The sequence below is a fragment of the Denticeps clupeoides genome, chromosome 4 (genome assembly GCF_900700375.1).
Source record: "Denticeps clupeoides chromosome 4, fDenClu1.1, whole genome shotgun sequence".
NCBI lineage: Eukaryota > Metazoa > Chordata > Actinopteri > Clupeiformes > Denticipitidae > Denticeps > Denticeps clupeoides.
In genome coordinates this window covers 18,953,894-18,969,996 of record NC_041710.1, presented here as the reverse complement: position 1 = coordinate 18,969,996, position 16,103 = coordinate 18,953,894, and the positions used below count along the sequence as shown (strand labels likewise).

Here is a 16,103-nt window from a genome sequence, read left to right as displayed (position 1 = left end):
TTCTAATCCCCCACTGAGCAAAGCACCGTCCACACACACTGCTCCCCGGGCGCCTGTCATGGCTGCCCACTGGTCACCAAGGCTGATGGTTAAAAGCAGAGGACACATTTAGTTGTTGCACTGTGTGCTGTGCTGCAGTGTTTCACAATGACAATGACTTCACTTTCACCTTCAACATAAAGACCCGGGAAGTTGCTGTGAACATTGGAATGTTCAAATAGTATGAAAATCCCTCAATTGTACATCTCATTATAACAATTTTTTTATTCAATTTAAAGACAACACCCATAATTATACTTAAAAAATTGTTTGACAATTGAAAATTCTATACATATTTATATTTTTAAAAAAGCACTGATGAAGATGAATGGACTGTACAAAATTCCCTCTTGGATCTCCTGATTTTAAGATGCAATGAAAACAACATTTAAAATAGTTGCTATTTCATCTAAACAATGAACACATATACATATATATAGAAAGAAAGTTCTGATGTTAATTTTTTGTTTTGATAACTAAAGAGATCTGTCCATGTTATTTTGTTGTTCATGCATATTAATCATATATGCTGATTTTTCACATAATTCCAATGCATTTTTTGCCCCTTTAGTTGCTGTTACTGAAAAAGCAAGGCAAACAAAACAAGAAGACATCCCCTGGTACACTTAACTCAAGCCAAAATACATTTTGGGCTGGCAGCTGTAGGTTGGTATCTAGGTTGGGTGTTGCTGAATTTTTTTTTAAGGTTTCCAGCTCCACCTGGTCAGCACTATTCAGAAGACATTCTTCAAACTGTCCTTCCTTAAACCACATTTGTAACCAGAAAATATATAATACAATATTCCTCCTGAAACCCATAATACCTCAACAAAATACCTCAAATCTGAGACTTAAATACACACACATGCAACACACAAACAACAAGAATTGACAGATATGCATGAAAATTGGCTTTCATTCAGTAACCAGATGTCCAATATGTCTGTAGAAATGGTACTCAAGTAAGAATTTCATTGTGCTTGGTACACTGTACTCTGTACATTTGACTATAAACTACTTGAACGTGAAATCTTGAGTATGGTTACTGGTTATGCCAAGCAATTAGTTTGTCACGCTTGGTAAAAATGTGTCAATAGCAAGTCTTTCTTACACAAGCCCATGAATTTCCACATGAAATTAACCATGAAACATTGGTAATGATATGGAAATCTGCTAGATAATTCATTAAATAAACAAAATAATGGGTCAATAAGTGAATGGCAAAAATGTATATTCCAAGTGGATTCCACGGGGTCACATCTCCATAGAAATTGTCTATATTAAGACAGCTATACCTCAGTGAGTTCACATTAGTTCACAAATCTCTCCTGATACTCCAGTAAAAGCTCTGGAGTCTCATCAGTAGACATGGGTATTTTTTTTATGAGCTTTTCTCGCATTTACTAAAAAAACAACAAATACAAATCTGAACCTAAAAATGGTAAATCCTACAAATAAGCTCTCGCCTGGATGTGCTGCAACCTGCTTAGTCTTTAAAATGTCTGTCCATCTGCAGGTTCTTGAAGAAGTGATCAGGCTCCACTTGTGGTGGCTGCCCTTGGAGGTCCCAGTTCCTGGGTGACATGGAGGGCTTGCGGTGGAGGGGTGACTGGCGGCTGAGACTGTGGCTGTGGCTGCTGTCCAGCACCAGGTCTGGGTGTGGTGGCGGAGGCAGTGGAAGACTCTCGCTGGCCGAGGAGCCCACTGAGTCTGATTTCATCGGCCTGTAGTCATGCAGGCTGATGTTGTCCTGCCTTTGTAGTGTCTTGTTGCCAGGGGGTTCCGGAACCTCACCTGGGCCGCCATTGGTGCTGCTCCTCCATTCCCAGGGGTTGCCATTGCCCGAGGACAGACGAACCACTGGGTGGTGGGGGGCATGGGCATCAATGGTAACAATGCTGCCGCTGTCCCGGTCTGAGGGGATCCTGTAGTAAGGTGACTCGGAACCTGTGGATGAGGTGGCACATGATGAGCCTCCTCCACCAGTGTCTGAGGACTTTGGCGTGATGCTGAGAGAACCATGTTGCTTGGTCATGGCCATGACCTGAGCCACTCGTGGCTGGCTGGGTAGGCGAGGAGGCTCTGGTGTAGTGGCTGGGATGGCTCCTTTCTCTGTCATGGACAGCCACTTGGCCCTTGTGATGGCACTCTTGGGAGACACGGGTGGTGGTCGGGATGCCTCCTCAGGTATGTGCACCAGCTGAGGAGCTCCAGGAGGTCGGGGCGGGAAAACCACACGGGCACCACCTGGCCCAGGTGTAGCACCCCTGTTTGCCGCCTGGACTGTAGGGTAGAGTGTGGACTGTTGTGGCATTCCCTGCTCTTCCTCGTCACCTATTTCGGTCTCTTCCTCAGCTACATCTCCATTGGTCTCCTGTTCTTCATCTCGAAGGCTGAGGCTTCTCATCTCCACAGATTTCTGCTTCCACTCCGTCACCAGCTGCTTGGAACGTTGCGGGTCCATGGAGACATGGAAGGTCATGTGGCGCTGGGCAACAGTGCTGCTGACACACAGCTCGTCTCCAGCATTGGCAGCAGCGCGGGGCAGAGTGTTGCTGAACGTCACCATTGTCTCCTTCCCCATGGGACTGCGTGGCGCCAGAAGTTCCACATCGGCACTGGCCCTCTTCAAGCTTCCCATTGATGCCTTTTCCCGACGTACCTTCCGATTAAGGCCAGCCACATGGGATGGTGGCACCAGCTCATCGTTACTCTCTGAGGCGTTGGCTTTCTGGTACACTGAGTCGTGGCCCCTCTGGGTTAAAGCACGCAGGGCGTCCTTCTGTGGTGCTGGGGGTTGCTTGGCTGGCTTGGGGGTTGTCTGTTCAGATGACTTGAAATTGCCCACGGCATACAGGGCCTGGAAAGAATGGGGGTGTGAAAAAGAACAAGATGATGGTGAAGGGGCTTATTCTGGAAAAGAAAAGGCTTTTTATGTGACATTTTACTTTACTTTACTTAGCAGACGCTTTTATCCAAGGTGACTTACAAGAGGAAGACACCAGCAATTCTCATTCCATAGATTTTGAGTTACAAAACTAAGAGCCTGATAAGGCCTAACTTGTCAAGAATAGAACATGCTAGGGAATTGTTAAGTGCTAGATAAAATTTTTTTTTTTTGTGAGTGTGAGTGCGTGTGCATGTGGTAGTGTTAGACTCAAATGTTTCTTAAATGTGGTAGTAGTCTCGGCTAGTCGAATGGAGCAGGGCAAGTTGTTCCACCAGCCAGGGACAACAAAGGAGAATAGAGACCCTGCGAAGAGGGAATTTTTAGTCTTTTACATCTATCCTTCAAGTACTATCTGTATTGCTATTTTTTTTTAAAAAAGTGATCCATTTCCTCATCAAAAGAATAGTCATTCTTTTCCAAGTGAGGATCTAATGAAAATATATTATCAGGGGACTGTCTAGGTTGTCATTACTTTTGGACAAACCATAAGATTATCCGGCACAATAAAGTTCATCTCTTTGTGGATGGAGGCTGATGAAAGGAGAAGACTGGAAATGAAAATCCTTTGAAGAATCTGCAAGGATTTGTTTCCCCAGCCTCTAGTAGAATAAAGCCAATTCTATATATAGTGCAGCCCAATAGACGGATTAAAGCATTGGAAGAGGAATGGGGAAAAAGGGAATAAATCTAGACTTTTGACTATTGACACATAACTAAAAAGACTGGGAGCTTAGGGAATCGGAAGACGCTTAGCAGAGAGCATAGAGTCTTCAACATCCCTCACCAGGTACACTGCAATGCCGGCTCCGATAATGAGTCCCACGTAGACGTCGATGGGGTGGCTTCTGTACTGGGTGATCTGTGTCAGGCTGGCCAGCGCTGCTGCGATGGCTGAAGCAAACACCAGGACAGGCTTCAGCAGCTTAGTGCAGTCCGAGATGATGGAATTGAAATACATCTAGGACAGAAACATCCCTTGACTGAATACCAATGAAGCAGAGTACAGAAGACAGGTAACCTTGACGATTGCCCCAGCATGCTGATAAACAGTAGCTACGGTATTCAGCCCACAACAGCTGGCCTCTGTCCCACCCGTCCAAGACATACAACAAATCTGGACACAGTGACTTCATTAGCAGTTGGAGTCTCACGCTGAGGTGAACGAGGCACAAACAACGCAGGGCGACTAATGAGCAGCTGAAGCTCCATTACAGCTCTTGGAGACACTGTCAAATGGTGCTTGTTAAAAAAAAGACATGGGATTTTTGCAACACCTGACAGCCGCATGCCGAAAGTGCCAGCAAGAGTCGTCACCCAACCCACTGCAGATGCTTCTTTAACATCTCAGCAGAACCGATATACAGGGAAATGTTGCACTTTGCCCGGGTTTTTTTTTTAAAAAAGGGATCCTTACTGATATGTAAACAGCTGCAAAGCCGGACAGAGTTGCATGTTGGGAAGGGAAGGTTTTCCTGATAAAAAGAAAACACATAAATAAAACAAATCCCAGACACAGACTACACAGAGAATTTAATGATGCATTTATATAGCAATTAAAGACTAGACGCCAGCAAATCACACATGCAACTGTACTTGTTTGATCTCCTCTGTAACTGCAAAACAGAGTAATTTATATCTTTATTAACTTTGCCCTGCAAGTTTAAATATGGTAATAATATGGTAATAATTCAACACTTTATACAATCGACATTGACACAATCCAGACTGATGCAATGTACAGTAAATACGTGCAAGGCTGCTGCAAACACCATTGTGTGCCATGTTAGTGACTGCTTGCTTGTTTGTGTCTGGTCCGGGGAGTCACCTGGCAGAGAGGATGGCATATTGGTCTCGCCCTGAGCAAATATCTTGTGTGATATATGGGTTCTTCTCACAGGAAATGCCAGGGAAGGTGTAGTTGGGCTTGCAGACTGTCAGGAAGAAGGGGGTGTGATAGCCGGTGGCCAGCTGGATGATGTCGGTCACCAAGGCTGTGGCACAGAGCCCAAAGACATGAACCCCTGGAGAAACGGGAGGGAAAATCAGCTCCTCACCAAGTGACATAAAACTCACCCTGACATGCTTTTCTCCACCAACAAGCCATTACTAGAATTGTGTTTTTCCTGCATCCTCCATTTAAAATAAAAATAATATGAACACTCGCAGTCTAATAGGACAAAAAGTTGTATTTATGTATAAGTAGAGCACATGAAATATAAAACAGCTTACTTTTTATGTACATTGTATAACATTATACCCTAATAATTTGATAATATTGCTGAATCAACAGAAACCCAGGTGATTCCCGACTCATAACCCTCGCTACATTAAACACAGGAAAATGGTTTATTAAGCCTGTGTCTCATAAATGTTTCAGCCAGAATTGTGATGACGTACCAACAAAGCGAACAGTCCTACGTAAAAACGAGTTGAAATTGCAGCCTCCAGCATTGATGCTGCCCTCTGAACCAGGGCGACTCCTCATTCGAGACTGCATGCAGTACATAAGGGCCTCTCCAATCATTATCTGTGGGAAAAATTAATGGCAACATAAATTTGTGTGTGACATTAGAAGCTTTAATTACGTTCTGCATCATTTATGTACAAGAATGTGTCGGTGGCCCGTACTCTAGATAGGTTATTATTTTATTGAATGTAATTTATACTCACGGAGGCTGCTGGGCCTGCAAAAGCAAGACTAAGCAGCATGAGAAGGGGAATTAGCTCGTCCCCCGTCTCCACGTACGGCATGCTGAGCGCCCGATCATGACAGCGGAAGCCCACCTTTGCTGGCTGGAGTATGTCGGTGAGCTCCAGGAAGTACAGAGAGATAATGGAGGAGGCCACTATGGGTAGCTGACAATTTGAGAAACTGATCAGCAATTTAAACTCATGCTTATATAACCAAAATGCATAGCAGAGTCAATTATTATTAATTAATTTATATTATTCATTGAACAATCATGAACAGAATCATGAACACTAACATCTAAAATGAATAACTTTTTTTCTTGTTGGATGTCTGCTTTAAGGATTGCCACATATATTTCTATATTCACCATGTATCTCTATATTCTGGATTCTAGAAACAGAAACATACATAATTGAATACTTAATTAAACTAAATGGCTTAATGAAATTTTTAATGAATCCAGTCCAAACATCTGCCAATTTCTTTCACAGAGATGAAATATAATATTATTATACATTATACAATATTTTCTTTTTTCAATATTCATAAACACAATAAAATATTGGAGGAGGGGCAGGGGACAGTAGTGTTGGAATGGAAAATAAGTCCAACATCATGTCATAATAATATATATCCCTAATAAACCCGAATTGGAAATAGTGCAACATGTTTTAAGGCCCAGACGCAGTCTAGTAATACACAAAATTTAAATAGCTACAACATAAATGCTTATCTTACACATATTAGGTTAAACACATATTCCTGAATGTCCCCAATATCTGTGTGAAATGTAAATACACCAGGATGCAGTCATTTTGGAAGAGTGTAATAGAATGTATGTGTCCTGTAGTTTGAAGGGACATTCCTTTACAATTCAAGCTTTGTATACTGGTAATATATCAGAACTCAGAAACAGTTGCTGCTTATTGACTTTGTGTAAGCTAGAAGGATAATCACATTGTTGGATGAACCTTCTACTCAGGACTGTGGACAAAGGAACTCACGGCTTGTCTAGCTCTGGATAGATTAATATTCACAGTGCATCACTTTTTATGTTACAGCCTTATTCCAAAATTGCATATTTTGTCATTATTCAACACCCCATAGTGACAATGTAAAAAAAGGTTTATTTGAGGCAAATTTAATAAAAATAAAAAATTTAGAAAGCACATCCACATAAGTGACCAACATAGGCACCGTTTTCCCACGATCGATCAGTTTAGGTGGCCGGCCAGCTCTAGGAACAGTCCTGGTGGCTTTGAACTTCTTCCACTTATGGAGGCCATTGCGACCTTCAAGCAGCAGACATTTTCCTGTAACCTTCTCCAAATTTGTTCCTCGAGACAATCCTGTCTTACAGACAATTCCTTTGACTTCATGCTTGGTTTGTGCTCTGACATTAACTCTCAACTGTGGAACCTTATACAGACAAGCCTGTCCCTTTCCAAATCAGGGCCAATCAACTGCTTTTTCCACAGGTGGACTCCAATTAAGCTGTAGATGTCATGCAGAAGCAGAGGAAGCATGAGGCAGAAGTGCACAACATCTTTATATTTACTAAGACAACAGGCACGAGGGCCAAAACATATGGTAAACACAGAGAAACGCCATGGTCTACCTGTAGTGACAGGTTACATGACAAAGCAATAGAGGTGTGAACCTTGACTGGTCTCACAATTCGATTCGATTATCAATGCCTCAATACTGATGCATCACAATGCATCCCATAAATTTTCCACATGGTGTGTTTCGAAGAGGCAGAAAGAACACTCGGCCGCTTGGATTCTATTGGTCATATGAAAATATGTCATATTGCACAGCGGTTAAAGTTCAACAAATAACCACGGTGCGATAACAAGGCTGCCGAGAGGCATGAAACTCGTACTCGGAGCAGCGCTGTACTCAGATCAGATGGCCACAGTCACTGCTGGCTGTAACAAGAATTTCTATGGTGCATCCAGAAAATCACAAAGTAACGTCATTATGATGTAATCGATTATGTTCTGTGCTGCATCAATGCAATATTGTCCACGTCTGCATTGCGATGCAACGATTATATGATTAATTTGAACACCCCTACAAAGCAGATGAGTGACAAGAGAATGAGGGAAGGTAAGGCGCATATATACATATATATATGGAACACTAATTACATGTAAATGAGTGGTAATTAGGGTAGACAAATACAGTGATAAGTGGCACCTGTTATGCCAGGTCCAACCGAACATTACAGCAGAAACATTTCAAGGATGATCAGGGCAAACAGGAGGCACCTGAGCTAAATTTTGAGCTTCATGGCAAAGGCTGTGAATACTTAATGTACACGTGCTTTCGCAGTTTTTACATTTTTAATAAACTTGCCAAAACCTCAAGTAAACTTTTTTTTCACGTTGGGGTGTGAACTTTTGAATATGGCCTTAACATAACAAAAAATGGGAAAAGTGATGTGTGCTGTGAATACATTCCAGTTGCATTGTTTAATGTCAAAAAATTAGAACCCTTACATGTGACAAGGGTAAAATAAATAAGATAAGATAAAACCTTATCTTATACATGAGATATACACACACACACACACACACACACACACACACACATATATATATATATATATAAAAATATGTATATATGGAACAATGGAACAACTTCATGTAATCTCTACACCAGTTAACGTGTTTGGTTAAAAGCTCAATATGGAGCTCAATAAGATTATATGCAAGGCACCAAACACTGACTTTAAATAGAAGCAAGGACATATAGGTCATTATAGGCCCCCAAAGAACCATATATATACATTATGTGTTTACCTCCACAAAATAGAAACAGGGCAGCAGGGTCATGCTGTCTTTGGGTGGCTTCTTCTTGGGTTTATCTTTCGGAGACATCATCTTGGAGGCAGGTCGGGAGAGACCTGGAAGCACAGTAATGTAGATGTGCAAGTGTGTCCTATTCTGGTCCCAGGCATTTCAACACAATTTCTTACAAATTTTGCTACAAATGCTGCGTCCCTTTCTTAAAATCCCCAGTGGAGACCACCAGCAAAATAAAAAAAATTTCCCGTGAAATTGTGATGCTCAGTTTCAATCTCCAGCCGAGGTAGAAATCAATTAGAGGGTCAGGTAGGCGGTGATGCAGACCAAGTCAGAAAAGCCTCACCCGTGAAATAAAGGAGAAAGGGGCCAGAGTGCGGGACCTTGAAGAGGGGGCATTTTCTCTGGAACACCACTGGAGGAAAATAAGTGGGAGTGGAGACAGCCGGCACACGAAATCCCCAGAAGTGAACGTTTCGAATTATACATCCTGTCCGCTCTTCATTTATGGGCCCGAAACGTGGCCAACCGGTCTCCGGGCAAACTGAATGTGGGCCAAATGGAGCGTCCGTATCCGTGTCCGCGCCACAGAAGAGGTCCCATTCAGGCATGGAAAGGGGCCGTTGTCCACGGTGAGTGGAGAGGGACACCTTCACACAGACCCGGGGCTGTTCTCTGGTCACGGCCAGCCTAGTGTCTGGCGAATAAAGGCTGGGATGTGACAAAACCCTACTGTGTCCCTGTCTGGGGAGGTTAAGGAAGGACACGTTTCACTGACAGTTTTTATTACAGGGACCCGCGCTGTCCACAGCTCCCCGGTACTGAAGCCATCACGACTGCCGGGAAACCCACACCTGGTCGGGGCAAACGGGACCAGGGACAGGCCCAGTTCGTACAGAACCTCACATGGTGTAACCCGACAATCGTTTTCAGGATTTCCCTGCCTTACCCCCCACCCCCCCTACACACACACACACACACACACACACACACACACACACACACACACCGCTACTGTTACCAACAGCGTTTAAAAAGGGAACCCCGTGCTGGAAACGCTGAAAGTGAAGAAGAAGAAACACGCGTGGCCGATCTCGCCTCCCCACGCCGCCGGGATGGAGGGATGGCTCATCCTACCTTTCTCCCGTTGACTGTGGGAGCTCGCCGACTCCCTCCGACCCCGTCTCCGTTTCTTGGATCGCGCGTGGTGCTCCAGTTTTCCTGCTTTGAGATGTTAATCCATGCCAGGCTCCGGAAGACGCCGGGGAAGCTTCGTGCCGTGGGTCGCGGGTGCGTGGATCTCCCCAACTGCACCAGTCCCGATCCGGTCTCGCCGCCCTCACCTGCCGCACGTACCGGCCCGCCGGAGCGTTCCACGCACTTTAATCCACGCGAGAACTTGGGAGCGGACGGCGGCGACGGGCGCGCAGCGGCGTGAAAGGGGCACGACGAACACAAAGGCTGGCGGAGGAGGGGGAGGGGACAGTGTGTGTAAACGAGAGCGGTGTGTGTGTGTGTGTGTGTGTGTGTCGGTGTGTGTGCGCGGCTCCATCTTAACCGCGTCCTGTCGCATCACTCATGCCCGCCACGGCGCGACCGATGCGGTATGAGACGTGAACCACGTGGACCCGGCCATTTCCCTTCATAGCCCCTGAAAAGAGGAAGAAGGAGGAGGAGGAGGAGAAGCCGTTCGGACAGCTTCATTAACCCGCGCCGGCGTGGCGTGGCGTGGCGTGGCGTGGCGTGGGAAGGGTGGGGTCGCGCTTTGTGTCTCGGCAGACGCGCGGCACATGGTCCAGGGTCGCCTCCGGTGAGAAGATGATCTCCGGCCTCCATGTCACTTTTAATGCTCGCTTATTCAGAACCGTAAACCAACATCAGCTCTCTGTCCTGGCCCGAAAGGGGGATTATCACCAAAAAAGTTCCCAGTGAAAGTATATACATCCACGCTGCATATGAAATATTTATACGCATCTTTCCGACGGGATCTGCAGCCTGCAGGTATCAGAACGTGTTCACGAATACCGACATCTACCGACTGTAAAATGTTAATGTTATGGCTTAAAAAATAGAGTTGAAATTTGGGGGAATGCGGATCTTCTGGACTATTTCTTTGCCACATTCTTTCTGGTGTTAAAGTGGCCCTTGCAATGCCTGTTTTGAAAAAGAAATGCTTTTGTGCGTGTTTATGCAGAATCATCGACCAGAACCGTGTGCTATAAAAAAAAAAAAGAATAATGAATCCCAGAAGATATAAAGGCGCGGAAAAGGCCTCACTCGCCCCTTTCACTTGCACTCTCTCCCCCTAGCACATGAATAGAGATTCCCAGCAAGCGTGCAGGTTTACTATTGGTTGCCAGGAGATTGTATTAGGCCTCTCGGGCACCCCCACCTCGTACCCTTGGGTTGGGCACAGCTGTGACGGAGTTAATAAACTCATCAGTCAACCATTCAGCTCGGTTCCCAACACAAACCTGGGAAAAGGGAGCTCCATACCGTGCTTCTGCATTCCGTGCTCACCATCACATGTACACACAGGGCCACAGTCACAAACGTAGGACACGAGAGGGTCACCGAAAAGTATATTTATTGGAGAGAAAAAGAAAAAAAAAACCCTCTTGCCCAGATGGGTTGTAATTGAATGCCCCGGGGATCAATTTGTTTCTTTGCTTGATTAAAATGCTTCTTGGTTTTTCACACTGTTGACCCAATTACGCATCCCTGACACACTGCCACAGTCACTCACATTTTCATAATCCCAAAGTAATGAACTGGGCTGCGATTGATTTTGAGCTAAAATGTACCAAAATGCATGGCAGGATCTGCTTGTGATGTATGGACGCAGATAGACACTGAACGATTTGTCTAAATCTCCCATCACAGTGGTATAGAGGAGCCTGGTAATGGCAACACACATACTACACATGTCAGTGCTGCCTAAAATGATCCAAATAATTTTTACCAGCCGCAGCATCCACAAATTAAAAAAAAGTTTTCATTTTGAATGATATCTTCGTCTTATTGAGAAAAAAGCTACATCTCCAGGGACCTTCGTTGTGTTTATTGGTTCATTTGGTCTAGATGCCCCCTTGCGGTACAACTAAGTTCCTGCAGAATTAAATGAGACCTCGGGGAAAAACCTGAAGAAGCTTCCTAGTGGCTTTTTGTGACCACCCTTCTGACAGGTTCAAGCAAATGGGTGGACAACACTGCAACCAGAGGGCTTCAGCTGAAAAAAAAGACCCCTGCAACTATGATGTTCACTCACTAATGACAGAGCTAAAACACATTTGATGTCTGCACCTTGGAACATCTTGTTTGCTGTTTGCTTCTAAAGCATTCAAGCATTAGTTGATAAGAAATGGTTCAGAGTTGTGTATTCACTGCAGTTTGCCTCCTCGCACAGGCGTGCTGTCCTGCCACGGGCAAACAAATGGCCATTTATTTATAATTGTATGCCAATTCAGCGCGGCTACACGTGGTACACTACACCATTCAGCTCCCCCGTTCATTAAATTGCACTTCAATTCCCTGATTAGGTTCAAAATAATAATAAAAAAAAAAGAATATCAGAAGGTGTTTTTGCAACTTTTTCACAATTTAAACCACCGACGAGTCCCTATTATCAGTTAGAGCACTGCTGATTATGAGCTGTCGGGGTGAAACATTTCATGCCATAGCTGCTCAGACGTCATTGTCTCTTGGTGGGGAACAGCAGTGGTGGATCAGTAGGTCTTGCAGTTACAATATTAACACTGAGAGCTGTTGACAAGTTCTCATCTAAAAACCAAAGACTTTCACAGATAATGAATTCAGTTAAATAATTCACAGCTAGACAAGAATGTGCAGATTTTCTTGAGACAAAAACAATTCTAGATGACAGAAGAGAGAACAGGAAGCACTCGAATACCAGCCTAATTCATGACATGAACATGATGGTACTTGTTTTTTAATATCCTTGAAATCAATCTGGGCAACGATGAAATGATAGTGAAAAAAGACCACATTTTCTGCTTTGCCAGCCTTCTGGAGAGAAAATGTGAAACAGATTCCTGTGAAAGTTTGCAGCAGAACAGGATGTTGGAAAGACTCATAATTTAAATCACAAATGTGCCATATTCTGTTTCAGCACAGACAATGGCTGAAAAAAAAAACATTCTGAATGGTCCCTTTAGATATAAATACTTCAAGAATTGTGCCAAACATATCAGATTTACTCTCGGATTATAGGTCAGGCAGATTGTTTACCCCTGGCAAGTCCTGATTCGGTGTGTGCTTTGTTTGTTTCACTGACAATGGCTTTTTCACCGGCGCTTGAGAACCCCATGCTATTGTAAAACCCTCGCGTTGCCTTGTCATAGAAAATCCTTTTGAGCCTCCTTGTTGCTGTCCTGGACAAGAGCCCTCTTAACTCTTGAGTGTTGCTGAACACCCAAACCCCACAACTGCTTCTAGCTCTTTATGACGGAGCTTGAGGGACAAAGAGGATGAGCAGTGCACAGAGCCACGCTATAGAAAAAAAAAAACAGTATGCATAATTCATTTATTTGCTAATGTATAATCTGCAGAAAATCAGTCTGAGATTGTGTGGGTAAGTGCATATTACAGTTATAATGAAACACATATTACTTTTGAATTTATTTGCATTATATTAGTTGTGTGTGTGCTGCTATTAAGAGTCAATGAGTCAATTACTGATGAATGAGATTCAGTGTGAATGAAAACAGAAGTCTTCTCTCACTGTTCAGACAGAACGACTCTTCAATTGCTATCCAAGCTTGTGCACTCAAAGAATAATGTGTTTGAATAATGGGGCCATTGTTCATTACTCTCAGTCTTGCTTAGCACAAGAGCATCACTGTCCTTGTCTGTCTCTACCTGAGACATTTTTTGCCTTTCAAAAAGTTATCGAGTTCTATATGAAATTTCCAGCACATGTTTCTTCAACACTCGATCCATCCATCATCAGAAACATTCCAGTAGCCTGTGGAAGTCCTCACTTGTGGAGAAGCAAGGTGTCGGGTGGCCCTGCTATAACATTGTTTTATGCCTCAACATTAATCTTACTGCCACTGAGGTAACCGATGTCAAGAACAATCCTACCTGAGTTCACTCAAAATTCTCCTATTGCTATTCTTATATGTACCGCAATTTCACGCTGATCCCAGAAGCAGACACCCATCAAACGTAAGTCTAACACAGCAGCAAAGCAGCAGGAGTTCTGCAATGGTGCAATAGAAAGTTGATTGAATTATTCAACCAATTTATGTGGCATGATTGAGCAAAGTCACAAAAATGCTTCAGGAATTATTTTCCCTTCATACGCCGTTCAATATTGCCATAAATGTTAATAAAAATCAAGGTCTGTGTGTAATTAGTTTATTCTAAAATGCTTGAATAGGCAGTCCAATAAGATTCCATTACACACACAGAATATTATTCAATTTGGCAACAAATTGTGGGTTAAAAGTAATAATATCATGTGTACTGTCACCAACACACGTTTTATATTAGAAATGGGTGGCAAAAGAAAACTCACCCCAGAAAAAGAAGTCAGCTCTGGAGCACGACCTTCAAATTTCTGTCTCTTGGTAGTCCACGTCAATGAATTCCACAAGACTAACTCGGTCCAGTTTGCAAATGATGTTAGGATGATCTGTGCTCACCAGCAGGTGGTGTTGTGCCCCAATAAAAAATGCACAACAACATCCAACAAATGTCACAATGAAGACAAGAAGTCTTCAAAATGACTAAAATGTGCCCTTTTTCACCATGACACATGGCACTCCAGCCACAAGACCACACGTCTCCAGGATGTCTTATATAGAGTACACACTCCATACATCACCTCTTAGTCTGGTTGGTGTTCGTGTTTTTGACTGCACCAGCGGGAGAGCTGGTGGTGGCAGGAAGTGGCCGATCGCCAGTGTTTGTTCCAGCAACAGCTCTCATCCGACTGGCTTTCTCTCGCTCCAGGCTACTCTGGAGCTCTGCCCGCCGGGCCAGGGCTGCTCTCAGCTGTCCGCGGAACTCCTCGATCTTCCCTTGGAGCTCCTGAAGTTCCTGGAAGTCTCCTTGCTGAAGGGTTGAGAAGGCGGAGGATGAGCATGCCGGCGGCGACAGCACCAGACTGAGGCTGGGCGAGGGACCTCCGTTCTCGCACAGCTGGGTTGGGGGGCTGCCAACCAGCCCGCGCCGGCCACCCCTGTCTGGTGCGGAGGGCGGAGCCTGCAGCCGGTAGCTGCTGAGGGTCTCCAGGTTGAAGTGGACCCGCTTGCTGTCCTTGCCGGGTTCTCGACTGGCTCTGGCGTTCTGGTTGTTCCAGGTTGTGGTGGTGGTCGGTGATGGAGGAGAAGGGGGCGAGGTTTGAAGAGGCTGCAGCCGATGGATGTCGCAACTTTCAGACAGGCATAAAGTGGGGCTTTGGGAGAGACATGAGGGAAGCAGAGAGGAGAATGAGGGAGAGAACACCGACAGATAGAGAGACAGCGTTATCGATTAACCATTACAGAAACACCTCAGGGGTTCTGTGTGACTTTTTAAAGAGCTGAAGGAGGACTCTTTGCACAGAAAGAGGATGATTAGAAACACACAGAAGGTTTAAGTCCTTAATGGATCCGTTTGAAAGCTTCAGATGTCTTCAGCTCTGAAAGGCCACAGTGGAAAATCCACAGTGAAGTTTCAATTTTCTTTTATATTGAGGGGATCCGATATGTTAAAGCACGTAAGGTTTCTGTTTGCCAACAAACGACAAATTATGAATTATTGTATATCGTGCACTTGATCAATGTCATGCTCTGTACCTTCTTTCAGGGCTTGACTGTGGCTTTTCCTCTTCATTGTACGCCATGTTCAAAGCTCGGTGGATCTTCTGCAGGAATGTATAAAACCGGATCACAGTTAGGTCTTCACCGATTCCACTATCTGTTCTGTGCACTAGGGGGCACGCTGCACTCCAAAGTCTCTTAGTCTCTGGCCTATTCCTACGGGATTCCGTCACCAGCATGGTATTCTTGTAGCTCGGCCAGGTACGAAAGCAATGGTCTGCTAATCAGCCAATCAGACCTTGATAAGTCGAGTCAGGTGTGGCAGGGTCCCCCCCAGAGAAAGCGGAGTTTAATGAGTTTTTACAGAGGTGAGGAAACCCAGTCAACGTGATTAATGTCCAGTCAGTGGAACTGTATGGCCACAGAATTTTAATCGCGCTGTTTAGCCATATTGCAAAATAACATGGGTGTCATTCATTTGCACTCTGAATTCTGATCATATGCTTTCGGGCAGCAGCACAAACATAGACTGTATGCGCACTAGTCAGAATTGTTCCCTCTTACAGTAATTGCTATAATTCTCAGTAACAATAATTGCTCTAGCTGGAAGAACCGAACTGGAAACTGGCCAGTAACAACACCTGGCTAATTTAAGCAGGTATGGGTACAGATACAGATTCACAGAGAGCCTTCATTTCTGTATTTGTTAAGTCTATGGATTGTGGATGTTCAAAGAAAGACAGCAGTATAACCAATATCTCAAATGAGTGACATAGAAGAAAAGAAAGCATGATGTAGAAAAATGATAAAGCCATATGACACCAGTTTGCAGAGATATTCTGTAC

General features: G+C 44.2%; 2 protein-coding genes across 2 annotated transcripts in view; both read right to left on the bottom strand.

The window, feature by feature from the left end:
* Positions 1-246: 246 nt before the first annotated feature.
* Positions 247-10,212, bottom strand: plppr3a (phospholipid phosphatase related 3a). Its single transcript, XM_028978524.1, has 8 exons — positions 9,629-10,212; positions 8,489-8,592; positions 5,660-5,845; positions 5,387-5,516; positions 4,815-5,010; positions 4,404-4,461; positions 3,774-3,947; positions 247-2,899 (listed from the first exon to the last, which is right to left on the bottom strand). The coding sequence occupies exons 2-8, from the start codon at positions 8,567-8,569 to the stop codon at positions 1,526-1,528; spliced, it is 2,199 nt and encodes a 732-aa protein (XP_028834357.1). The 5' UTR covers positions 8,570-8,592; positions 9,629-10,212; the 3' UTR covers positions 247-1,525.
* A 3,609-nt stretch (positions 10,213-13,821) lies between these two features.
* The window catches only part of grin3ba (glutamate receptor, ionotropic, N-methyl-D-aspartate 3Ba), a 34,891-nt gene continuing 32,609 nt past the window's right edge, over positions 13,822-16,103 (bottom strand). The window contains exons 8-9 of the mRNA XM_028976927.1: positions 15,295-15,362; positions 13,822-14,912 (exon numbers count right to left, since the gene is read on the bottom strand). Coding sequence (XP_028832760.1) covers positions 14,336-14,912; positions 15,295-15,362 — 645 coding nt within the window. The 3' untranslated portion in view covers positions 13,822-14,335. The remainder of the gene's footprint in view (positions 14,913-15,294; positions 15,363-16,103) is intronic.

Bases quoted from the DNA above. Each gene is read 5' to 3' on its own strand.
- plppr3a (XM_028978524.1), bottom strand. From the start codon at position 8,569: ATGATGTCTCCGAAAGATAAACCCAAGAAGAAGCCACCCAAAGACAGC. The intron at 5,011-5,386 runs GTACGTCATCAC...CCGTTTCTCCAG, and splicing joins TAGGACTGTTCGCTTTGTTG to GGGTTCATGTCTTTGGGCTC. The intron at 4,462-4,814 runs GTGACTCCCCGG...TCTTTTTATCAG, and splicing joins TATGCCATCCTCTCTGCCAG to GAAAACCTTCCCTTCCCAAC.